Source organism: Hyalella azteca, unplaced genomic scaffold, assembly GCF_000764305.2.
Source record: "Hyalella azteca isolate HAZT.00-mixed unplaced genomic scaffold, Hazt_2.0.2 contig13949, whole genome shotgun sequence".
Classification (NCBI taxonomy): domain Eukaryota; kingdom Metazoa; phylum Arthropoda; class Malacostraca; order Amphipoda; family Hyalellidae; genus Hyalella; species Hyalella azteca.
In genome coordinates, this window is record NW_025943851.1 from 186,233 (window position 1) to 214,139 (window position 27,907).

A 27,907-nucleotide genomic window follows, 5' to 3' on the forward strand; every position below is an offset into this window, starting at 1 on the left:
CGCAGCTGGCTTCCTACGGTGGTCTTGTGGCGGAAAGTCTAGTGACAACACCGCAGCTGGTTTCCTACGGCGTTCGTGTGGCGGAACGGCGCCTAGTGACAACCACACAGCTGGCTTCCTACAGCACTCGTGTGGCGAGGCGACGCATAGTAACGGCCAAACTACATCCGTCAAAAGTTAAGAAAGCAACTTAAGCACACAGATGGACTTTTTTAACGAATGTGTTCCATATTCCTACCTAAAAATGATTCAAAAATTTAAATTTGAGAGCAAGAACACCGATAGATCATTCTGAAAGACAAATAGTTTCAATTGCTCATTAGAAGGAAAAATGTGAGGATCCACGCGAAAATTGAACATTTGATTCTATCATGCACATACAAAAGCGGATGAATCATTTGTAGTTTATCAAGCGATCACAATTTCGCGCCAAGGAGCACGCGACACAAAGAGGAACGAGAGACGCAAGAAGTAACCGTAAGCTCAAGACATCAGCAAAAAATCGCCGTCTTAATTTGAATCAGCAACTTCCGGAGGGTGGGCGACGGGAGCTCCAAACAACAACGATGTGGCGAGGGAATTCAATGAGGGCTTTTTTATTTTTGGTCATCAAAAGCCACGCAATGACAGGGAATTGATTGAGTGCTAAAAACTTTACTGGGAGTTGTGTACTTCTGCAGAGAATTGGAATTGTGCGGTGCTCATGAATAATAAAGTGTCTCAACATTGACTGTTATTCCAATAAATCTCTACAACAATAAACTGCTGCGCATGCTGCAGAGTTTTTATCTCTCACTTGGACGATGATTGTTCAGGGCTGGCGCCTTCTCGCGACATATATTTCGATAAATGATAAAATTGCACAACAATTATCAAAATTAAAATAAAGGAAATATTTAATGTTCTAATCACAGGACAATTCAACATTATTTTCTAAAAGTTTTATTTAAGCACTAAAGCTAGTCCCGCCAGAATTCACTGAATCAAAAAATGTCTACAGAAGTCAATTTAAACTTTAATAGAGACCGCTAAACTAAGAGGATGTCACTAACTCTCTGTCCCTTTTCAGTGGATGCCCATCCAGACTGGCGAGTCTATTCACTTAGTGTCCCTCTTTTATTAACTGACCCCAACTTGCCTGTCAAAGTTCTTCAATCAAACGCAACGCGGTCTTTTCACTGAGATTTTTTATCCTTTTTTACGGTAAACAATTTTATTTTGTGTGCGCTAAAATTCAGGTCCTTTTTGGGGAGGCGAGTGGAGTATTTTTATTTAGTTTGGGACGGTAAAATTTCGGTATATTGTGCGGAGTGTTTGGGAGTGGTGTTGCCGCTCAATTTGCGTGAATGGCGTCAGGTTGCCATTGAGTGGAAAGCGGCTCTCGCGCACACGCTGCCCGCACTGAGAAAAGGGGAACAAACACGACATATTTGGCTTCCCTCGCTCGCCTCCCGAAACTTTTGCGCGGACAAGCACATGCGGGCTGCGAAAATTCGCACCGATAAAAGAGCACAAACTTCGGGATACTCCACCGAGCCTCAACCTGAGTTGCAAACCAAGAAATGAGAAGCGAATTGTTCCGATGCCCAGAGCAAAAACAAAAGGAAAGTAAACTCCTATCCTTTTCCACTCGAAAACTTCTGTCCAAATGCATAGCAGAAAAAAAAGGCAGCTCGATTGGAGGCAAGAAAATTTACAAAGCAAATGTAGTGCATCGAAATTAGTTCGAATAAGTGAAAGTTTTCGGCTATGATAACCACAATTTTGCTTAATCATATGTGAGAAATTGGTTGTTATCTGCGCTGCGGTGCCGTTGCAAAGAATAATCGAGCATTCTAAAATATTATTTTCTTTCATTGAAAAAGCCTTGCACCATTAATCGAGTTTTGTGTTTTTTCCCGGGAGAAGTCCATTACAAGTTTCATTTTAATTTCACATATTTAATTTACAATTTACAAAATGATGCCAGTAATAAATGTGATAGATGATACCGAAAAGTTAGTGCGATATATTTCCTACAGTCTCATTATTATCCACTACTATGCCCACGCTTATTTAATTTAACCACATCAAGTAAATCTCTTTTTTTAAGACGGACCAAGTTGCCGAATTGTATATATATCGTTCGGTCGAGATACGGTCTCGGGAGCGCATGCATGTGTCGGAAAAACTACAGGTGGCGGTACATCGATCCACCATGACACGGTGCAATCAAATGACTCGTGACGTTCGAATGAGAGTCTCTCTATGGAGCTGGGATGAGGCAGTCCCTAGGATATGTCAATCTATAAAAGAAATGAGAGACCACACAATGGCGCCAGTTGAGCTGGAATGTCAGCTTAGGAAAATTGATGGCAAGTTGTAGAATGAGGCTATTCACTGATGAAGTGCCACGGCAATGACTTTATCGTAATATTGACGAGTCAATGCAGGATCAGGGGTAATTGCTCTAGAATATCTTGGGATGCACCAACAAATTGGATTGCCGTTGGTATTAAATATACGTTGCTAGCTAATCGTTTACTTGTTTTAGTAAAACTCAGTTAATTATTACAAGAAAATCTCAAACATATTTTGCGTTTGTGACATGAGAACATTTTTTTATTCTGCATAAATGTAGAAAGAAAACGTCAATAATATTGATACTAGCGTGCTATAATTCCTAAAATTTAATTGATGCAAGATAAATAATAAACATACAAAACTATAAATCGAATTTGAGGAATTCTAGTGCACAGCAAGCATATGTTTATTGCGCTCCTGTTAAAAGAATGTAATCGAATAAACAAATTCTATGAATCAAATATTCATAGTGAGACAGCAGGCAATAGTGCAGGGTATTTTGCTTTACATAAAGCACGAGTGTGGTCATATGTAACAGAAACTGCAGAAACTATAAGCTCTAAATGTATGCCAAGCAGTTGAAGGTTAACAAGGAGCCTTCATATATAAATACCAGGAGTTCAATATGGCTGGGAGCCCAGCTGCGCCCACAGACATCTCGTACATATCCTCATCGCGAAGCTAACACAGGAAAATAATTGTGACATTTTGTCCAAATAGCGACACACATTCAGTACAGCACGTATCACGCTCTTTTGCCGTGGTAAACCATAGTCGATGACCCACACAAGGCATAAGGTGAGTCATTATTTGGTCAAAGTTTCACTTATTTCGCTGAATGAGCAGTCTCAGCAAGAAGACCGCTATGAACCCCACGTAAATTAAATGAAGCACAGAACTTGAGTAATAAAAGTAATTGGACAAAAGCACGTTCGATGACACGGTTCGGGTAGTCATGAGGGCAATAGACGTCAAGCAGCTGAGCGCGCGACACTCATCTTGTTTTTTAGAGCCATCACAGCAAGCTGAAGTCTTCGCAATAAAAAGACTGGGGTAGGGTTAGTTTATGGCTGCAGAGGCGTAAGTTGTGCCTCTAAATGATGAATTACAGGCTATAGCATGAGCAATGGCATGCAGAGTAAATGAGAATCACTGACTTGGTCCTCATGTGCAACACTTGACGCGCCTTTGCACGTGTACAACCGATATGAATCTCAATTGTTTCAATGTAGTTTTTCGAATAATACTGAAAGCTATAAATTTGAACATCAAAACTGACATAGTCTCAACATGAACGCCTCAACTATTGATGATCCGTTCAAATTAAAAATAATTAGGAAAAGAATTTGTACAAGAAGCAATTTATAAGAACTAACTTTTTACACGGGAATTGTGGAAATTTTTACTCTCTCCTAGACATTTTGTAGGCGATGAGTGAAAAAATGGATAATTATAAAAACTAATACTAATACTAAACTAATAATAGCTAATACTAATAACTAAAACTAATAATAATAACTTGAGATTACTCGAAAGAGATAGAGGTTGATAAAACATGTGGTTCTTCAACTTTAAGGTAAAATTCAGAAAATATATACTTGCCTGTAAGATAATTTGATGCAATGAGTAAAAAAGTCCACACAAGCGGATACATCGCACACATGAGGAACACCGCAGCACGAGACCGAGCTCACATGCATATAGGAAATGAGTCAGCCACCTGCAACTGCCTTCTTGATAATCTTCGACGTTCGATCGGCGACCAAACTTCGATCCTAAGTTTATTAAATGTCATGCACTCTAATGTCTTGTAACCGGCTTTGTAAAACCCACCTATTTTGCTCGGTTCTCGAGTTCTGGGATACGGTAAATTGGTAAGAACGAAATTGCCAAGGGCGACGATGTGCTTCTCAACACTATTGTAAGGAATCAATCAGTATTGAAGAGCGAAAAAAAGTGTGCATGTCATAATTTCATGAATTTAGGAATGCAAAATTCTATTTGTTTTCAGAAATTACCCAGTGGGCAACAATGAAAAGGCTGTGAAAATATGAGATGAAAAAAGTTACAAGAAGCTCGTTGAAAATTAACAGACCCTGATTCATATTATTGCACGTTTTATTGTGTCATTCCAATTCAATATATTAGTTGCATTTACACCTTTTTTAAGGCAGAATGAATAATATTTTCAATTCTCCCTAGCTCACCGTTATTGGTCGACTTTCATTCGATATTTCAATTCCTAACTGATTGTTAAGACGGTCTGGCAGTGAAAAGCCATACTGCGAGATATCACACTTTGCTTTGAAGCCGCTACCATATATAAAAACTATAACGTGATTTAGTTATTTTTCTTCACAATAAACTAAACTAATTAGTCTATAGTAAGCATTCTTACATAAATATTAGAATAATCAGACATTCGAAAAGTCTTCCAAAAATTCAGTATAATTTTTCTTCGCAACATAAGCTATTGCCGTCATTCATCCAAGTCACCCAAAGGCGAGTGACGCCTCACTTCAGGCACTGAGAATGACTTGCATTAATTATGGAGCACAGCTGGACGCATATACCGTAATTGAGAAGTTCCCTAAACACAAGCCCCGGTACCTGCATACGCCCACAAGCCTTGTCCAGTCAAAACAATAAAGTCCAGCAGGCCTCAACTCTAATATCTTGATCAAGATCATCGCATTTTTTATGGAGAAGCAAGATAAAACGCAGAAATAAAGAGTTGAGCTCTAAAATTTACGTGATCTAGAATTGACATCACGATTAGAATAATTAATTGGAATAAATATGAAATATCATGGAGAGACAAAAAAATCGTACGTAAAGCAAGAAAAAATAGAATGTTGCAATAGTTTAATGGACTTCAATGTGAAAAGTTTTGTGTTACTGTCTGTCGAACTAGATATTCAAATAAAGGTCACTTGTATTAAACTGCATTGGTGAATAAAACAACGCATAAACTAATAGAAATAATTGGAAAAGCGTTATATATCACACTTTCGATTAACTTCCAGTATAAATATTTTACTTTACATTATCAATGATCTTTTTCAGGAGGCGTACCCAACAAAGTCAGCCTGAACGAAGACATCATGAAATGTCCACGACAGCTGACGCCCATTTGTGTCGAGCGAGGCTTAACGACAATCTCCATTGATAAATCAACAATAAATTCTCTATTCCAAGATCTTCCAAATCGTTAAAGCGACGCGTAAAGGTTTGTTCCTAGGATTCCAGAGATTTTACGAGTCAATTTACAAGTTCTGCTCTAGACCAAGCACCTCCGTAAACGTGGATTCGTAGGCACCACCTGAGTTTATTGGAGAAACAAATGGTCATCAGGCGACCACGCAAGACAATTCACTGAAGCATTCACGGCGATTGTCTCAGAACATACATTTATGCAGTCAATAACTTCGGAGATTAGACTCCATCGGACAATAAACTGATGGATAAAAAGACTCTCTGGAAGGGAACCTACAGCTTCTATTTTAGGATACTAACATCGTTTCACAAATAACTACAATTAACGGATAACTCGCATAGCTTCGCAACGTCAGACTTACACGGTACAATGTGTTATTGTGCCACCAACTACTCTGCATTAAGTGATCCCTAAATACATCCCTGAATTTAGCAACAAACTGCTGCGCACTGAAGGCAACCTTCATTTCACAACTAAGTACCACTATTAGAAGTCGCTCCACCATCTACAATTACCTACAGTAAGCTCTACATCCAATGCTTCAGCCATGTTCCATTCAATACTAAAATACCTACTTTCATAGTCCATGAATGTTGTAGGATAGTTGGTGTATGAAGGAGCTTAGGGACGCTGTTCCTTAAAGGCGCAGTTACCCGAATAGAATTGGGTATAATGTTCACTGCCACGACCGTACGGCACCAATGACGTCTTCACAATGGAAGGCGTCGTCGAATTCCACGAAATCGAACATAAAATTTTAGGTGAACATTGCCGGACAAGAACCAACGTTGATGATGCATCTATCTTTCAAAAGATTTCGACGATCAGGAAACTTGAATGACTGGTGCGGTGTTTTGTCATTCATTGTGCGAGATGAGTGCAAGGTTCTGGAGATTCGGTCAAGTTTTTTAAATTTGAAATACAATTAACATGTAAATAAGAACGCTATTAAACACAATAGTATCAAGAGAAAAAAATAAGACCTGAACACAAGTAGCATGCGGCACTTGAATTGATTAATAAAAACGATATTAAAAGAAAAGGTACCTAGATCCCGCCCGTCAGTATTATTCACATTTCGTGGAGCACAAATGGTGGCTCATAAAATTACCTCATCGACGAGCTGCCACGGTCCGCCCATTGAATACATTTAAAAAATCCTGCCCTGGTCATAAATCTTGCACCTAAATGAAAATGTTGACGGGGAAACGCCCCCTTCAAAGCTTGTCAGTATCTTCCACTACGGGCACGTGGCACTAAATCCTGGGTAAGCATTCGTCAGTTAAAACTTTGAGAGGCGCGCTCGTTTCTGCCGACTTGCGATGCCCACTGCGAGTAAAAATGACAAATTTCCTATAACGAAGAGTTAATTCATGCACGAATTAGAGTGGAAAACATGCATGTCAATCTGAATATTAAAAACTACGTTTTTTACGATTGATGTAAAAATCAACTCATAACGACGAACTGATGGCGCCGGGTGCATTTATTTATTGAATAACGCATTCTGCCACGTTACGATGAAGACCTAATAAAATGTTAGCGTAGCATGTTTTATTATTTGAAGAATACTTTATTGAAAATCGGAAGTGGCATTGCAATTGCTCTGGTTGTTCAATTTTCAAGAGCAGTGCTCTCATTATAGCTCTACAAATTGATAGGCTTGTAATAATTACAAGAAATTAATTGATAAACGCCATGATTATCGAAATATCGAGACTATTAAAAGTCGGGTAAATGATACTTGCCGTCAACTTCGAGAAAGAAAGACACATAAATTATGAGTTAATGACGTCACCTAATGCGTGACCACCAACATGAAGAAATATTTTCAGCATTTAACAGCATTAATCATGAACGTAAAACATCGAAGATGACACGTCGACACATTTTTTATTCAGTGCTCTAAACTATCATTTGTAACAAATTATCCCTGACCATTTCAATGGAATTTATCAAAATCTACCACACAATATATAGAAAAAATAATGATGTTATTTCATAGATCAGCACCATAAAAATAAAAAATGCTAATATCGAAACCTTTGTATAAATTCAGTGAAAACCAATATATTGCCATAAATAAGCAGTAGAGATATGCAAGTGAGTAGACAGTAGGCAAAATAGCGAACATTGGAAAAGGAAGAAAACGAACCACGCCCACCTTTCTCGCTTCTACCTATCCAGGCATCGGAGGTATAGGAAGGCCTGATTACCAACTCTACTTATTTGGGTAAAAGGAACCACGGATCTGATATAATAAAATGGCGTATTTTACGATGAAGAAATCAATGCAAATAATTTGAAAAATCAGTAATTATCATTTCCTTCAAGTTTGAAAAGAGCGTTTAAAGAACATTTCTTAATTAAATGAAAATATGATTAAAATTTTATTTTATAACCTATGATGGCTATATTAATGTAATAAATATCTATTATTGAATTTATTACTACCATGAATATTCATATTATATTGCCAAGAATTTTACAATATTCTTTACGTTACATATTACCGGTACTTTCTCGTTTGGAAATTTGTATGGCGGCAGTAGAAATGATTTAAAGAAGGGTTTCTCAAATCTTAAGCATATACTGACAGTTTCGAGCAGCGCAAGGTTAACTTGCCAGTTATTAATGTAGATTCGATAAATATTTGAATTCATTGATGAATGAATGAGGTGTATAGCAAAAAAATATTCTGATGAACAAGAATGAAAGATGAAATTACCGTGAAATAACATGCAGTACAGTATTAAACAAAAAATTTAATTCAGTTTACTACGACGATATTCTTCGATTCATCAAATAACAAGATAACTACTTAATACAAAAACTATAAAAAAATAAAATTTCATGAAATCCCAACAAATTTCATAGCAATCACTAATTGTAAATTTTGGCGTCAGGATCGTGTATTGCTGAAGTAATGATGGTACTTTTTCTTGTAAGAACTAAACCTTCTCGGCATTTTTTAGTCATTAAATCATTAAATGTCAACTAATTCAACGATTTAACCCATAGGCGGGCCTCCAGTTTACGGGATTTAGCTACGAATAGCGTTGAAGACGGCAAATGTATTCGAAGGCAAAGACTTCAGTAATCAAGTGATCTCGAGAGGAAAATTTTAATTGCAGTGAATAGATGCTCGTTGGAATATGGGATAATGTTAAGAGTAATGCAATTTATGAGAACATGCCTCTTATGACATGTAATATTGTCGAGTGTGATGCATTGAATAAATGCCCATTATGACGGGGAATAATGTTAGGACTAATGCAATGCACATAGATACTCGTTGCTACATGTAATAACAATGAATAAATGCTCGTTGTTACATTTAACAATGAATAGATGCAGATTGTGACATGAAATAACGTAAAGAATGATGCAATATATAGATGCTGGTTGTGACATGAAATAACGTTATGAATAATGCAATATATAGATGCTGATTGTGACATGAAATAACCTTAAGAATAATGAGATATATATGATTCTGGTTATGACATGAAATAAGGATGCAAGTAAGTGCAGCACTCACGGGCGTGCTGTCGGTGCCGTGCCAAATGAAGTGCAGTGCGTGCACGTCAGCCTGTACGGGCACATTCCAGCCCATGGCGTACTCGTTGACGACTCCCTCGCGTACGTAGTACAGCTCTGCTTTCAGACCTGTGAAGTGCAAGCCAAAGATTTAATTATATTTAATCACAGGGAATGTTTATTGAACAAAGGTATAGGCAACAAGAAGAAAAGAGAAATTAATGTATGGTAAGAGTTGAATGCATTATTTGCAGAAGGTTCCATTACATAACATAAAGTTCAATAGTATCTGAAACAGAGAAAAATTAATATAGCCTCCGTGAGCCGTGTGAATATATGGTATAACAAAAATTTTCTTAAATTAATAAAAATTGGTAAAACAAACCTAATTCGAGGCCAAAAATTCTAGGCAAGGGTACAGCATACCGACAACAGAACAATCGTTTACCACCAAGCCAGATTTACAGCCATGTAGCAATATCACTATCCCATCTCCACCGTGAAATATTATCAGTTCTAAAGAATTGAATGCAGAGCAAGCAAGCCAGGTGTTAGTTAATAGAATCGAGTGCGACTGCACGGGCGGCGCCGCGTCTATGTTTCTGGCCTCATCTAAGCCGAGGCGTCAGCACCCAGCAAAACACGGTCTGCATTCATGATCAACGGCGAGATAACGTACTAAAAAAATCTCATCTCTAAGCCTCCATAAATCACACGGATAAAATTAGCGTTATAAAGAGATGGATTAGACGAGGATCGGGTTGCTTTAATAAAGCTCTGACATCGAGATCTCACATCTGTCTATTAAATCGATTATTTTGGCAGTTCTTATAATGAGGATCCAAAACAACTACAAAATACCCCCTACAGATTTTCCATTAGTACAGTTACAAGGTGGAAAATTTAAGCGCCATGCACGCAAATTTTTCAAACTCGCAAGCAATTTTTATTTTTATGAGACAGTTGCATACATTCAAATAGGTATATCGTGCCGAAATCGCGGAATTGCCTATTCTCTGGAATCGGCAGCCAGTTAGCCGAATCTGTAGAATCAGCACTTCTATACCATAGGAATCTGGGGTTAGTTCAGTCAGCCAAGTTCTTTCTTTTCAAATATTTAAATATAAAGGAAGTTGACCAAACTTTACCTAACCTTTTCTAACTCTAACTGACGATTTATGTTCCTACTCCAATTCTAACGTCCGATTTTTGTGAATCAACAACGAAATGCTGATTGTATATTCAGCAAACGGGCTGCCGATTCCATATAATCGGCAATTCCACGGTTTCGGCACGACATATATATAATGCCACGCTCCTGGCAAGCACGAAATGCAATTCTTGTTTGAATTCCGAGAAAGTTGTACCTCTAAAAGCAACACGTGTTCAAAAACTTTCTTCTGGATTGCCACATGATTATAGATACATAGCGGCAATGGATATTTTTGGCTTTGCAATCACTAAATGAACCTAAATAAAAACTTTTACCTTGCAGTTGAAGGTATGCAATATCAGAGGCGGGTTACCGTTCACCAGCAACAACGCCCTCGTTGGTCAGAGCCCGCTGATCACAGACAGATATTACTGCTAAAGACGGTCGTTAAACTGCCGATAAAATTGATAAAATCTTGCAAGGCTGCTCAAAATTTATAAATCCGAACTATCGTCTGCTTAGAAACTGATTAGTTAGATTGGAACTAAACTAAGTGATTTGGGTTGAACAAAAAAAAATGTTTTTTTATGAAGAGAATGGGTAGCTTAATTGATTGTTACACCTCGAACCAGATTCGAAAATCAATCTGACGTAATAGCATTACACAAGCCACTATATAAAATGCAGCTGTAGAAACGTTCGATCTTTCTCCATCAATATAATTTTCCGCTTACTTCTGCGCCTCACCACCAAACAAAAGCCCGAATTTCACTCAATTTTACATGACAAATCACAATCACGAATAACAGCCAAATCTTCCCACAAACGCAGACACGATACTACCTCTTAAGAAAGGCTATATTCTCTCCAACTATACGAGAGGCCCTATCTTAAAGACAGATTAACGTCCACTCCTTGACAACTTCCGCAACAGATTCCCCCTAGCAACTATCAGACAAGTCTCAGCATTTCTCAGCCCTTGTTAAGAATTCAACGTCGTGAACGAACCTGCAAGTAAGGAAATCTCTTTGAGTTTCATACATTTGGCCAGGTAGAACCACTGCCGCTTCGGACCGTGTAGACATTAGGCAACAAAGCCATATTGTCTGGCCAAGAGGCTGACACTGAGAAGACGAGATTGAGATGTACGAACTCCAACACTGACGAGAGTAAAGCGCACGAATAGCCGAGGAACCGGACAGTGATGAAACGAACACATGGCGCTAACACTGCACACTTGTTTGCATTAGAATGACCGCCTAACACTAACTAGAGGCCTAAAGCACCGGGGCTCTCCGGCTGCTGCTCTTAAATATAGGTTCACTTGTGTACCGAACTGACGTGCGTAATTCGCATACTTTCGAAAATAGAATTGAATAGTCCTCAAAAAATTATCCTCAGATATTATGACTGTATGGTACACTGAAATTCTAATCTTTATACGAAAAGGAATAAACCTCAGAAATACGCACGATTGCTACAATTTTCCGTACGGCATTTCATCCGTTCATGAAAAGCTTCAACTATTCCCGACGGGCCCACAATCTCGAGTGAATAATGCGGCTAGACATGACACGATCGAGCCAAACATCGGATGTCGTGTCAGGCAATGCCACGTTCTGTTGTGCAAGCTGTCAACATCGCCTCCTCTATAGGATGCGGTCGCGTATTTTCCAGGGTCAAATTGGAGTCGTGATTGATGTATGTGATCAGGTTTGGCAGTGGTGAACATGTTTGGCAGCGTTGATCATGATGGCAGCGGTGATCATGTTTGGCAGTGGTGATCAGGATCAGGTATAAGAATGGTGTTCGCGATCTGTTATGTAAATGATGCATGGATCACTAAAATGATTAACGGATATCAATTTTGGAAGCTTTTCAGGTCTGTTCTATATATCAATGATACAAGGGATCATATATGTCAATGTTGCACAAAATTATCGCTGTTGGCGTTTTAAAACACACGTTGAGTTCGTCAAGCAAACGGTACGAGGTACAGAGACACAAACTAAGTAAGTCTCAAATACTAATACTGTAATTTGTCTCTCGCCCATGCATGCACCAGTTAGCTGGAGCTGCATGCTGAATAAAATGCCCCCAAACAACGTCAAAGATACCCCATAATTTACTCCCATTATTCTGTCGTAAGATATTGTCTTGGTGTTTATCGAGGACAGCTTTTAAGGAGGAGCGACGTGCTGTGTTCGTATAACATTCAATTTTGCTGCAATTTTGGTCAATAGGTCTTGTTCTAGTTTAAATTTTAGCGATAACAACACCGAGGTTGTAATGCAAGTAAATTTTTAGCTTGATCTACACAAACGGGCAGAAAAATGCCACATGAAAATCAGTCTAAAATCAAAACTTGTTCCTATTTCTAATAGTTTAAGTATTGGAGAAAAGTGCTAGTTTTCTAAATACTTTGTAAACAAAATTTAACCCGGTACATTATTTTGAACACTGACTTTGAAACTAAAAACTTAATATGTGAAAAATGACTGCACCGAGAACAACCATACCAAACACTTCTGTGCCGCAGTTGAATTAATGATAACAGAAATTACACCCAAAATACATTTGCACAGCAACAGAAGCATTTGCAACCTTTGCAGCAACCTTACATGAATATGTAAGGTTTAATAAATAAAAATTGAACTTCTAATAAACATTAGAAGTTCAGTGCACCATTTAGTCGTAATATCTGCCGATCGTTTTTTTTTTTTTTGAGGACTATCGTTGCCTGCGGTGGATACTACATATTTAGCTGCCTGCAATTAATTCATAGAGATTTTGGTATTTTGAAACAGCACTTCTTAAAATTTATTGATCAAAGTTAGCAAACGTGGTTATGAAATTGGAGACTTTTGATCTTTTCATTTGTAGCTATACGCGGCAAAAATATAACAAATTCGTTATTAAAGATGCAGCTAGAAATTATTATGGAATCTGAAAAGGAGAAGTTATCAATAGGCCACTTTCTCGCATAAGAGACATAAATGCATTAATTAGAGGTAGTTTTCATTAATAATGATATACGGAAATAAATATTAAATTGATGATGCTTCATTCGCAAACTGGTAACCGGAATTGTAGACACATGAATTTGATCGGCCCATAGGATCAAATTGATCGACCCATAGGATCAGATTTGACCATCAGGATTTGAATTTGTTGGAATAATCAAAAATATACTATTAAAAATTTACTGTATCAACTTTTACTAGAAAATCTTTCAGACAAATCATGATTAAAAGTTTAGTTCCGGCCGTATTCTTGTAATAATATATGAATAATAAGGCGATTCAAATGATTTATTAAAATAGAGAGATCATCGTCATAAGTTTCACGGGTTTTGAAGCTTATCACCATGATGACAGCTTTAATTCACCGCGCAGGCATATTCACGAGTTATTTTAACGCGTAAAAAATGGCCGGGCACTAACGCAAACTCGAGGAGTCAGAATTTTTTTCTATAAAATCGGGCGATCAACGAACTTTGAGCACACAACAGTGACGGCACTACAGCTCAATGAATGGCCGATCAGCTTGGGAGGCTCAGAACAAATTCTCACGGATCGAGAGAGGTTGTGCTCAGCGATGCCATTCGCTATTATCGGCCCGAGATCTGCCTGAGAACCGCACAGCCTCTGCGCTCGACCGCCCGGTTTATGGGTTTGATGCTTGTGGTGGTGCGCGTTCAAACAGCGTTGAAACAGAATAAAGTGTGTAGAGTTCTGCATTTCACAAAAAATTTCAACATTAAGAAATTACCATCAATAGAAAAGAGCGGAAGCCTACAAACTTAAGTATTCAACCACAATTATAACTAAAATCTTTACAGGGTTTCTCGGAACTCGAACGATCAAAAAATTACTGGAAAAACCTTGCAAGAAGACGTTGATATTAAAGAAAATTTAACTAGCACCGAAAATAGCACCGAATTAAATTTCAAGAACATATCATACGTGAGTGACGGATTCAACACAAATATTGAGACAACCTTATGTACTACTCGACTTATGTTGTGATGTACTTTTAGCGTGAACGCATCGCCCTTAATGTGCTCTGCAGGGAAGATCAGGGCGCATGCCGCGCATTGTCCGCTCGTGGCAGTCTTGGCCATCCATAACGACCATCAAGACAAGCCTAACTACATCGCAAACAAAACACCGGCTAAGACGACGTAGCATATGTTCACATGATGATCAGATAATCTACGCCGAATATGTTCGTGTTTTTTATACATGATAGAACAGCTGATTTTTTTATCTTCAGTACTACAACGCACAGAGCTAGCGAATGAGATTATCAACTGATAATCTCATTCAGCAAAGAAGAGCTCATAATCATTAAAAAGTTAAATTTGTGACCTAATTGTTGAATTAACAGCGAATAATAATAGAAAGAACTTGATGTTTCTTTCCAAATTTAAATAGCCATAAAGACTCAGATTGGCCAGACCAAAATCAGTTAATTTGTTGCCTTCTTTCTAAAAATATTCCCGCGAAGACACTACTAAACTATGAAAAAATTGGAAAAATGATTACCACTAAATAGTGGATTAATATTTTAAAAACGCAAACCAAACCTGACCAGCATAGGAATCGATCGTGGCAAGGAAGCGTAGCCCCGCTAAATTTATATCTCTGCAGATGCACGCTCTGAGGTCTTCGTACATCATAACGTGTTCGATTTGACCACAATGGGCACAATTTACTCTGAACGTAGGCCACGCATCTCAAATAAATCACTGCAAAGGTCACTTCAAATCACACATTTGTCTTGAGTTTTCTCAGTATTTTAGTGTGAAAGTGTTCCATGTGCAACACAATCGATGTTGTTAGCTACTTTCAATGATGGAACGTTTTTTTTTTTTTTTGAGATTTTATGGTACGGCATTTACGGCTCCACAATCTCATCAATACTAGTGCTGAAATCATGAGAGCCAGAGAATAATTCAATCATTAAGCTCACTAAATGGTCAGCAATTCGCACGGAAGAAGTAAAAGTTATTCAATAGAGTAAGGCTGAGGGCTTCCCCTTCTGTCGTCTTTGAGAAAAAAGTTTAGTAACTAAGAAAACTTATACGATAACAGAAAAACAGAATCAAAAGTCGCGGAAAGTCTCAAGCAGCACTCGTATGAAAAGCATGACTGCCATGATGTATACACGAGCATTACATGATTTTTTTTAGCTCTGAATTTATTGCGTAAAGTGCATTTCTTGGCCGCTTATTGCAGCTTGGAGCTCTGCGGCTGCTGGTAACTTTGCTACAATTTTACACACTTTTTTTTAGCCACTAGCGACCCAACTTCAATTCAGTTCGGGAAAATTTTTCTGTGCTATGTAAATGACGAACATTTTTGCTCATGGCGCCCCGAACAAAAGATCTCACGTCAATTTAGCTGGATTTTATTAGTGCAGTTTCAGTTCAAAAGACCCGGGGGATAGAATATTTTTCACAAGGAATTCGGCCACAAAAAGACGAGACTCGCGAGATGATGTGGAAGATGTCGAGAAGATGTCTGCCTTAACAAAAGCCTGGAACTGAAGGACCATGTAACTTTTGCCCATTAGTGAGATAGAAGAATAGAAAAATTCCACGTGCGTTCGGCAAAAAAACTGAAAAGATAGTACAGATTGAAAAATGTTAGTGTGAGTGCACTGAACAGTGCCCTCGGATATCCAGTGGGTATTTGTAATGGTTCTTGAATAAGCAGGCCTCAACTACAAAGCAAAATCCAGCATGCAGGAAGAATTTCTCATCATTGTGTAACATACAAATAAATCTGGACGCGAATTTGTTTATAATTGTAAAAAAATCCGTAACTGAAACTTCTATTAACATATTAACTAGCAATAAGTTGTGTAAACAGCATTTTCCTTCACGATTACACTGTTATATAAGAATTTCTTTATGCGCATAATCAGAGGATCGGAAGTTGTCTGGCCCACACAAGAGACCACTTCGAGAGGCACTACACACCGAGACACTATGTGCTTGCGCCCGCCGTGCAATAACTCCATGCATAATTCAGAGCACGCGTTGCTAAGGCATAGAAACAGAAGAAGCCATTTAGCCGAACAAGCATAAGACGGTCGGTCATACAAGGCGCCAGAAGTGAGATGAAACGCCCGAGCACTGCAAAAATAAACTATATATAGGCATAAAGTATAATGGAATACAAAAGTTTTAACCTTTTTCTCAGTGGCAAAAATATGGCCAACGATTGACCAGTCACAATCGCACCAGTGACATGTGATTGAATGAGAAGTATTTTGGAATGCGACAATCAATATTCTTCGGCGTTTCGAATTGGTTCAGCTGGTCCGCGGATCAAGCAATTGTTTGGAACAGTCAAAATCAAGTAATCATCAGCTGCATGCATACAGTCAAAAGATTTAAACAAGGTTTTGCAGCGGTAATTTCGATTGAGGAATTCGGGGATGAAAAATCACTTGTAGAATCTAGACAAACAAAGTCTGCACCAAATACTTTGATAGTAAATTATTATTCTCAACTTAGAAATACTCTTCGATGATGATCGAATAGTCAATAATTATTGAAGAGCCCCCACAAGTTAGAAAAAAAATGAACAAGAAAAAATGACTCTGTATTCATAGCAATCTTCCACTGATATTATTTTAAAAAATGAACCTATTTTATCTCATTAAAGCGGTTCCTTGAAATTATCATTGTTTGAAATTTATTCGTTTACCTTTAGTCATCATTATTCTTCCTCAGTGTCATATTCACCGTTTTAATTCAACGAAATATTAAACTTTGGGTCGTGCCATCCGCTAACCCACGCAGATACTTCATCATTTTATCCCAAATGTTTCCGGGGAAACTGACATTCCTGGCACTTTAAGGCAGCATTTTGGTCGACCCTCTCACGATTTTACGTCTTTTTTAGCGCGGGCCTTATCGGTGGACGAAGGAAATGTGCTCTAAGAATCGCTGCGCTGTGACGCTACACTCGCGCTAACAAGCCGCGCTTGGGCGCGAACAACTCGTACCGCATCGCCGTCGCATTCTTGCGCTCAAGTAAACAGCTCCCAACTGCACTTCTCTGTCAACGTAAATCTTCAGAGCAAAGAAAATCTCCTCCGAACGACGCACCTGAAGCTACAAAAACGACTTGCAGGTGTGACCGCCCGATGTCTGAATTAGTCGGACAAAATCTAACGGCCACTTTTGAATGGTTCCAATCGAGTGGCTTTGACCATTCGGAAGACAAAAGTATAGAGGGGTTAGTCCGAGATAATAATCACGACTAACAAGATCCATAGCTTTACCCACTGAATCCTCGACGCTTATAAAGTCCTCATCCCATTCAGTTTTCTGACAGGTACTTTATTAATAGTGCATCCAACATGGCAAAAAAATAGACACATTTCATGCTAGCCAGTACATCCATTAGAATCATGTCCATTTTCTCTAAGTTAATGAATACGAATGTCCTTTCTCTAAGAATGAATAATAGCTGAAAGCTAATTTGAAGAACAATAAATTTAGAAAACATTTGCAGAATAAACACTCAGCCAGCAAGAACAGATGGCAAAGAGAGCGTAAATTGCACAAGCGTCTGTCAAGCAGAACAATTAGCGAGACCAACAAAAGCAATGTACTTGAGCATGACGGCTTCGACGAATGGCATTAGCGCGCGCGGTGACAGATGCTTCAGCAACTGTTTACTTGGGTGAAGTACGTTGTTCGGGAATTACTTGCACAAATACGAGTATTTCGGTGAGCACAATTTTAAGCATCAACAATTTGGTAATCAATAGGAAAATAACAGGGATATTTTGAAAATTTTAAATTAATTATGAAACGAACTACAGAGGTCGCCTAATTATTTTCCTCATTATTCTCCTTATTATTTTCCCATTAATAGGGGAAAATAATAAGGAATACAATTACGAGTGAAACAAATAGCTAAGATGATTCAGTACCGCGAACGATCTCTGTCCAACAATACACGCGGCAAAAATTGAAAGGGAAGAAAGAAGAATTAAATTAGGTAAAACTATTTCCCATTCAACACAAATTAATAGAAGAGTGAAGCGTATTATATATGCGCTTTCTCTGCGGTGTTTAAGAGTCAGTTTTTTCGTGGAAAAGAAAGGAAAAGAGAACGTCAGATAACACCTATATTAAATTCACTATTTTATACCGTCCCATTCTTGACGACAGTCTACGTATGACACAAGATCGCCATGTTTAAACTTCCCTGAAATTATTACACTGAACAGAAGCACGTAAGATGCATGCCACGTTTCCCCTGTATGACAGGTGACCGCCAAACAAAGATCTTAGCATTAGAAATCTAAAGAAATGCGAAACCATCTGCGCATGCCTCGTGACAGGTGATCGTCAAACAATGTCCAGCCAACGTCCCGCAATCGAAAGCATTTCAGGAGCGACGGTCGCTCGGAGATCAAGTTTGTTTACCGCATTCATTGTGCCGAAGCGACGGTCGAGACAAAAGCTCTTTGTGGCTTGTCTGCCTAAGGAGGACAAAAGTCAGAGGCGGAGATACGATTTTTTTAACTTCTCAATAAGTAAGAATGACAGGTGTCTTTCGAAAACATAGTCCAAGTATTTGCAAGTAGCAAATTTAAGAATTTGCATGCGTACAATTGATATAATTTTGAAAATTAAATGGAGAATTTTTCTACCATGAATATCTCTGTTTCTTTGAATATTTGTCATGTGACTATAATAATTTCATTCATTTAGGACGCGAACGCATAGGCTACCGCATAGAAGGTCAATAAGAGACCATTTAAAAGACTGTCTCGGCCGAGAGGAATCGCCGAGAAAAGAATTGAAGGGCGAGGAAGTCACACTTGGCGCTGGCGTGTTTTCGTTTGGTAGTCAATAAACAGGGCAGCGCTTGGCAGTAAACAAGAGAAGCCGTTGGCTGTCACGAGAAGGGCTTTGGCTGCCTGTTTCACACCGACCAAAGAAGGGGACGATCGACGTCGCCAAAAATTTCACCGAAATACGCGAGGAAAAAATTCTTACATTTCTTACAAAGGCCATGAGGATCTAAAGCACCTTTCCTTGACGGGAGAAACATGCTGAAGAATTAGTGGCCAAGAGCTCAGTAAAATTCATTATTTTCTTATCTTAATCCTAAATTCCTGTTGACAATGCCCGAGCGATACTTGAGCAATAAGATTCCCGGGCCCTCACAAAAAAACTGTATAGGAATAAAAGAGTATTTACTTTAATAATATCTGCAGTAATCTCCCATATTCCTATCATTTGCGTTCCCGAGTTCAGTGATATCGATGGGAAGTGCGGATCATGGCGGCACATTTCAGGAACGAGATTAGAGCACAGATATTATGCAGGGCTCATAAACACCCGCGCAAGTTCCAAGGACTTGCATCATTCGGGAGCGAAACTTCCTAAAGAAGGACGAGTGAACTTCAGAGATGAGCAAAGTTGTGTCGGCGTGTCCACGCGAGGCGGCGCGACCGAAAACACGGGCTCATCGCTCCGACAGCGAGATCATGATGCGCTACAGGCACGGACTCGAATCCCGCCATAAAAATTTAATCATTTCACTCACCTCAAATCGCGGCATACAAATTCGAGAATTTCTTCTTAATAAACGAAAAATTTAGATTAAGGATTACATTTTGTATCTATTCAACTAACGGACCAAAAAATTCAACAGGCAAACAAGACAATAAATGTATGTTACACAAATCTAATGCATTGTCCCGCGCTGGGATGTCGGTAGGTGGACAAAATGAGCTAAAAACCATAGCATTAGTCCAGCATTCAACTCGAACTACATATAGAAATTAAAATACACGTAATGGAAAGGAAAATCCTTTTGTGTAAACCGCTACCATGAACTTGTGAGTTGATTCAAATAATCTCTATAAGTACAAGATGTAACAAAAATTTGATGAGCAACATCAAGAAAAGAGGAAATTTGGTGAGGGCCAAAAGGTGAGAGGAAACGAGCCAGAATTGTTGTCAGAAATTAATTGGGCTCATCGACGCTATTTGTCCTGAGCGGACACGGCCAACGAGCGAGTACTAAATGCGAGCGCATATACGAGCCTCTGCGCCACCGTGTCAATATATACGGCTGACAATTCAGTTTATTGCATCAACGCGACTTTGTTTGAACGACCCTACTATATATAAAAGCAATTTCACTCAGGCCGTTGGTGAAATTATCGCGGAATTTTTGAGGGCATATTTTGCAGTCGGCGTTTAAAAAATTAATTGTCGAGTGCCAGGCTGAAGTTTGCACTTAATAATTAATGCTGATTCACTGCTCGTTGCATGCATTAATTAAATTATGAGGATCAAAAGCGGAATGACCAAGCAAAACTTTCTCATCAACATGGAATAAATTCATTCAACTGATATGAATGAGAGGGTAGGGATCAAAGAACCCATCTATGATCGATTTATTACCAATTCTATGAACAAAGGATATTAAGTGCAAGCACTCACATTGCGAAGGGGGCAGATAAATGAAATGTTGATGCAACCAAACTTGTTCCGGATCAGGAACAGAATATTTCAAATACGTCCCACTTTATGCAATATTTTCCATTGAAAGTACATTCGTTCAAACAGACGAGGTGATTAAATTTCGTTTGTTTTTAGCAAGGTAAATATATTACTGATTAAAATCCATAAACTTCTTGGTGCAACTAATGTCTTCTATACATCTAAGTTACGAGCACCTATTTCCTACGTATTTGTATTCCTGCCATCCTGCGTGTAATATTTCTTAAATGTTGCGGCCTGTACACGGAACAATATATTGTTTGTTTCTGATCCGCATCATGCGCTATATGCAGCTTAGAAAAAATGAATAGCAACAAAGTATTCTGAGGTATAGGCATATACTTATTTCACGTGAGTAAATTCAGTATGGTTCCAGGCCCCAGGGTGTGATCAAGTTCTCAGGGTGCATGTTAGGCATATAAGAGAAACAACGACAATCCATACCTGACTTCAAAACAATTTAAATACATGTCATTTGTGAACATGTTTAGTCAACCTAATTTAAAAAATAAAAAAATAAAAGATCTATCGTAATGAAGATTAATAAAAATACTTGGCGGACAGTGATGCATTAATCCGATGATAGTTCACTTTAAGAACAACATGCCTGCTCATCCGCGATGCAATGAAACAGCAATAGAGATCGGTGTGCTCTGATGTCAGACATAACAGCCTAGGACTGAACATCGCTTTTAATGTGCACCATAAAGCGGATAATTAACCCACTACGCCTCACATACATGCAATGAATGGTATTGGCCCTCACGGGTGCTGCCCTCAATCGTTTAGGCATCCTTAATTCCGTACCGAAGTACTTTAGTTGAATACAGAAATTTTATTCCGTATCGAAGTACTTTAATTGAACACAGAAAAATTAAGCGCTCATCGCTGCACAGTGAAACAATGAAGGGACGCTTATGTCAATGCATACCTAATTAAATTGCATGCTAAGAGACAGAAAATTAGTACAGAATTAAATAAAATGATACATTGTAGGACTTTAGACCTTAATTTACAGGTACCAAAAAAATTACTCATTTTTTTGGAGATAAATATCGAGCTTACACTCAAAATGCATGGAAGACATTTGCTCAAAAAATAAGATGACAACTTAAAACTAATTAAAAAAAGTCTTTGCAATCAAAATCTCTACACTGAACCACCTGAAGTATCACCGACGCCTCGAACGTTCAACAACTTGTGGGTAGACTAAGCACAGAGTCGCTGACTCATTGGCGGAGCCAGGCCAACATAAGCAATTAGAACATCTCTGCTACAATAAAAATTCTGAAAGCCTCGCCTTCGGCCACTTAATAGCGAAATCAATAGCACTAATAAAAGGCTTGTCTTTAGCGACGTAATATACGGATGTCAGCCGCCAAGCGCAACAGTTTGGTGACGGAATAAGGGCGCAGTGAAGCGTGCGGTCACGGCATGCAGGTGCTCCCGCGACGGCTCAAGTTACGTCTGGCGTCTCGTCAAATAATTGAATGGTCACCAAGAGTGGCGCCAGCCTGGCCGCTCAGCCGGCAACATCTTGGCTTTCCGGTCATCTTCCTACGATTGGAGGAAGGCAAGCACGATTGTAACGAAAATCAGATTTTAAATGCACAGTGCACATCGTTCTCAAGCATTAGTGACGCATTATCACTGGTCAAGTGCACAATGCACAACGTTTTTGAACATTAGTGACGCATCATTACCGGCCAAATGCTCATCACCCTTTGTGCGCGAAATTCGAGTATGCATATCAATTTGGGGTGAACTAATTTTCGTTCGATATATCATCAATAATTTCAGAGCCGCAAAAAAATGCAGAGTTTGCACCTTATGGACGTTTTTACCGCTTTATTACGTATTTTAACGGATACTTTTTGGAAATATATTTCTCTCTCCATCTCACAAATATTCCTTACGATGAGAATTATTCCATCTTGTAATTTTGATTGAGCTAGGAAGTTCTGCTATGACACTTCAAATTCAATCATTTTGAAAAGTCCCTAATTTCCACGGAATGAGTATGTAGATATGCGCAAGAAATATTCCCTTGAACCCTTGCAAAGTTCAAATGATAAAGAACAAAACTCAATACAGTGCAAAATTTTTCAACAACTTCACAAATAGAAACTTAGCGCCTAAAAAGAATCTGCTCATTGAGCGAAGCAGCGCATATATGCCTCGGTTCTTATCTTGGTCCGATTGCACTCGAGGCGCATTGCCATGCGCACTTGCACAGCTTCTAACGTCAACAAGCAACTTAAACTTATTAGCTTATTTAGCCACGCCAGCAGGAGAGACTCTTTTCATGAAGAGAGACGAACGAGCTGACTTAGCTAGTGTTTACAATGTGATCGAAATATTTATAGCGGAAGAAATAACAAAAGAAGGCGATAATTGGTCACTAAGTCCGCTTTACATATATCAATATTTTCTTATTTTAAGGAATTAGATAAAGTCACACAACGGTACAGTTCAATCGTTAACCGTTTAAAAACGTTATTAAAATAATTAATCAATAGTGAATAATAAGTTTTTTTTCGTAGCCGTTACAGAAGCATTGCGTAATAACGCATTACCAGTTTCAATTTTGTTTTGAACCAAATAGCTAATCAGATTACAGAAACGCACGAATAACGGAATTAGGAAATTTTTCACACTGAGGGCACGTCAAAAATATTATTTCACTATCGACAATTCATCAGGAATATTATGAATTTGAACAGGGACTGCAAAGTTAATTCCCAGACTCGTAATAAGCTTCACGAACCTGGACCCTATAAGTCCAAGAACTTGTGGTGAACGAAAACCGCGTTTTGCCCAACGCGGTTTCTCTGGAGGGCCTGAGCGCACACGTGCCACCCGCGAAGCAGGATATGGTTCGGTTTCCTGGAGGAGCTTTTCCGTTAGGAATAAGTCATTTACACGGCAACCAAATTGTCTGCACTGAGCAGCGTATCCAGACGAGATATGGCTTAACCGCACGTGCAATATACTCGTGCGCAAGCACATGAAGCTTAGTATACAGAATATGTTGGAATAACCGCAGATTCAATATACCACACATGAACTTTGGTATAATGGCCATGTTGGTATATACTGCACATGCCCAATACTCGAGCGCAAGCAAATGAAGCTTGGTATATAGACCATATTGATATAAAAGCAGGGGACGGAGGAAATACATAAATCCAAGTCTGCACATTTAAAACAAAAGAAAAAGCAGAAAACTTGGTGACGATCTCGGATAAAATCAAGCGTAAAAATTTAGGGCACATATTCTAATGATTAAACCTTTCATTTGTTTTTCTCATCAACGAACTAATAAAACAGCAGATCAAGTTAATGTATAAACGGCAAAGTTAAAATTTGTTCGTCATATTCACCGGTGCCCGATAAATTTTAATAACGCAAGCCCTCATTTCCCCCGCCTTATAATGAGACCTGATATGATCACAGGCACGGTAAACATGGCATCACTGACACATCAATCCATTAAGGCCGTAATTATCGATAATTCAGATCGTGCCAAGAGAGGAAGGGGAGATAAGAACAATCAGATCAAACGGGACGTCTAGATCCGGAAAATTATGACCTTCAGGATTTGAAAAATGCTCATCCAACGGTAAAATCATGAAAGAATAACGAAAATTCATTTTTTCAAGCGATAGATATCATAATTTTTTTCAATTGAGCACCCTTACACTTTGTAGCGTTTATCTTGTTCAATAATTTTATTTATAGATCATGGTAATTTTTCAAAGGCATGGTTCGACGAACCTTAACATTTTATAAATCAACTATCTGATATAATATTCATTTTATAAGATACAGAAATGAATATAATAAAAGAAATTTTATTATTCGCTCGAGTTATTGAAAAAGTTGAACATTCGAAATAAACAACAAAGAACAGTAAGGAACATTTGCCTGCGTGATTTAGCTCACAGTGTCGGCTTTTGTGCAAGTCTCCTTTCCTCATTTTCTTTAGTAGAAAAAGTAGATTAAAAAGATTATTAGGCCCACATCACCGAGGAAGCCTGACTTGAATGAACTCGTTTAGTATGAAGCTAAGCCACAAGCCGGATTGAGTCGACGTCACACGAGCCCAGGGATCAGGTTCATATCACAGGTCAGATTAGAGGAAGCTTGCAAGACGTAGCGCCTCTAGCCAGGGTCGTGACACACATAAACCATGAGGTCGATTGCACCTTAAATTAAGTGATAATCCAGGAGCTCTCACTAACTGCACTTTTTATGGCGACCTGCCATGAGGTGCTAAGCCAGCAAAAGATAACTTGAATATAGCTGGATATTATGGCTTTAATGCGCGCATATAACTAGCATCCACGGGAGCTGCCTGTCTAATTCATGGATTTTATTGTTGCGTGATAAGAGAAGATACTTATCATTACGGAACACACTTCACAAGTCTGAAATGCCGCTACCGAGAAGAAATTGTAAGAGAAATTGAAATTGCACGTAAATAAGTAGTTCAGCTTCATTACACATATATTAACATTTTAAACAGACAATTGGGATACAAGAACTGGACATCGGTGCATTTTCATATTCAACCTTGGAGTAATTTGCGGATATTTTTTTTTTTTATTTACAAAGGACAGCATTTGATGAACTATCATGTAGAAAACTACCAACTTCAAAACTCATACGGAATCACGTTGTGCAAATATTCCTAAAATTGAGAGAAGTACCAAAATACTAACAATGCAGTCACAACTTTGAGCTCTGTAGTTAAGCAGATGCCCTTTGTATGGTAGGAAAATGGAGATATGATTCAAATAAATGAAGTAAATACATGGAAGAAAGAATTAGAATTCAATGGCAGTTTTTTTTCTCCGACTGAAACATCGGGAGTGCTTGCACTTCGGGACACGATCCAAATCTATCGTTTGCAACAAATTTTATGACGGAAATAAATAAGAACAGAACTTGAAAACAACGCAAGGAAGAAAATGATTTTCATCAAGCATTTTTGCTCCACGATTGCGAAATTGACGGTCACTATTAGATCCCGGCCATACTTTCAAATATTGTGCTTTGCAAGTCAAGCTAAAATGAATATAGTAAAGTTAGTGTGTTCTTTGACAGTGCAAGTAATTATGCATCCATTCATTCTTCAAACAAACGATTTAATTGCCTAATAATACATCAATTTCGGCGAATTCATAATTTTACTTAGTCGAATATGTGTGGCCCAACTTCAAAATGCCAGACAAGCCCTCGCACAACGCGAGCAGAATCATTAGATCGCTTCAACCTGACCTAATATTTCCCCTTAGAGCAGCCCAACGAAAAAAAATAAACGCCTGGTACAGAAGTGATGAACGAGCAAAATTAAGGCAAACATCGCAACCAAGACGGATGAGGTTGTGTATATTTCTTTCGCTAAACATTCCGAGAAGCCCAGTTATAGCATGGACGGTAAATCATGTGCTTCATGTACCAACTTAGTATATGAAGAGTAATGATTCCTATTTTAATCGAAGCATCATCAAGAAAATTTTTTTTTTTTTTATTTTTTAGTTACTCACCAAGTAATTTCTCTGAAAACGACCAATCTTCAAAAGATTAAACGACTAAACAACGCTGCGAGACTAAATTGTATTTGTTACACAATAAACAATTGTACTAAACAATTCTTCTGAAACAATATAGGAGCCCGCCTCAAAAGGAGCGATATCAAACTGAATCACAACTAGGTTGCACCCGAATAATTATGAAACTACACAACTTCACACCACCTCTGAAAAGTAAAGGACTGGGCCGACACATATGAGCACTTTGCCATAACAAACTCCAACCCGCGCCACAACATCAACAGTAAATGTTGAATGTGCAAAGTGTAGTGGTTGTCGGGACCAACATAGCGGCCGGGAGATAACCCCCGTTTCCGCAGAGGCAGTTAAGCGGTGGCTCCACCGATAACGAGAGTCGCTCGTCGAGCAACAGCGCACTCGGCACCTCCGAGAGCCATTAGCGTCTGGAGTGTTATCGCCTGCACCGCCAAACTTAACTCAGTTCCCTCGAGCAAGCCAACACGTACCCTTAAAAGTATTACTGTTAGTAGTTCAGTGCCGCCAAAGCCCGCGATGAGGATTTTCGTAGCGATACAATTACTAAACATAGGACATAAAGTAGCGTTACTATTACTGATATTTCATTTCAGTGCCCACAATAGTTGCCACACTTTCAAAATCTAACGAATTGCAGAGGACTAAAGGACAAAAGGTTGGTTATAGGAAATTATTCACTACTGGCGGCTTGACTTAGGGAGATTAGGTATTATACGGACTATTTGATATCCGCAAGGGGCAATAGAAAATAAATCTAAAAATCATCCGAGAACTTTCGTTCAATCACCAACAGTCCCGCGATTTCTACAACAGGAATTAATAATTATCACTGGGAAGTGAAATACCGCAGTTAATCAGGTGTAGAAAGAAACAAACTCTTGCCACATATCCCTTAGTGCTGAAAAAACAACACCTGCGAGCGAACGACGAAATAACTGCATTGCGCATTGGCATGCATATTCGGTGAAGTCGCAGCACTTTAGTTCCCCGTTCTGTGAAGTCGCAGCACAAGTCCCCGTCACACATTTCATTACACACGCCGTGTGGATTTTCGCCTTCGCCTTTCCTTTGTTACAACGAAACAATTCTTTTTTCATTGTTTTACCATTTTTAATGCGATGAGTTAACTAATCATATGATCCCGACCTGTTTAGTAAAATGTGCAAAAATGTATCAATAACTGCATCAATAATATTGAATCAATCTGTGCGACTGCTTGTCGAAAATGAGGTATACTATTATGTACCGCAAGTAACAGACCAATATTTTATGCGGAAACGAATCGTTTATTTTTAGCATGTCTCATTAATAATTTATTTGATAACAATGATACGTACTTCGATAAATTCTAGCCAAAGAAGAAACTTAACTAAAAATGTCTAGTGTCAGCAGACATTTCAAAATGCAAAGGTACTATTTTGATATTCAATAATAAAACGATCATGGAAAACATTATTAGCATAATTAATTCTAGGACGCGAAGCTAAAATAATGTAGGTAGTTATAGATTA

General features: G+C 38.5%; 1 protein-coding gene across 1 annotated transcript in view; it reads right to left on the reverse strand.

Moving 5' to 3' along the window:
- Positions 1 to 27,907, reverse strand: part of LOC108672275 (tyrosine-protein kinase Dnt) — a 68,375-nt gene that overhangs the window by 20,398 nt on the left and 20,070 nt on the right. The window contains exon 2 of the mRNA XM_018159914.2: positions 9,102 to 9,229. Within this exon, the coding sequence (XP_018015403.2) occupies positions 9,102 to 9,229 (128 nt within the window). The remainder of the gene's footprint in view (positions 1 to 9,101; positions 9,230 to 27,907) is intronic.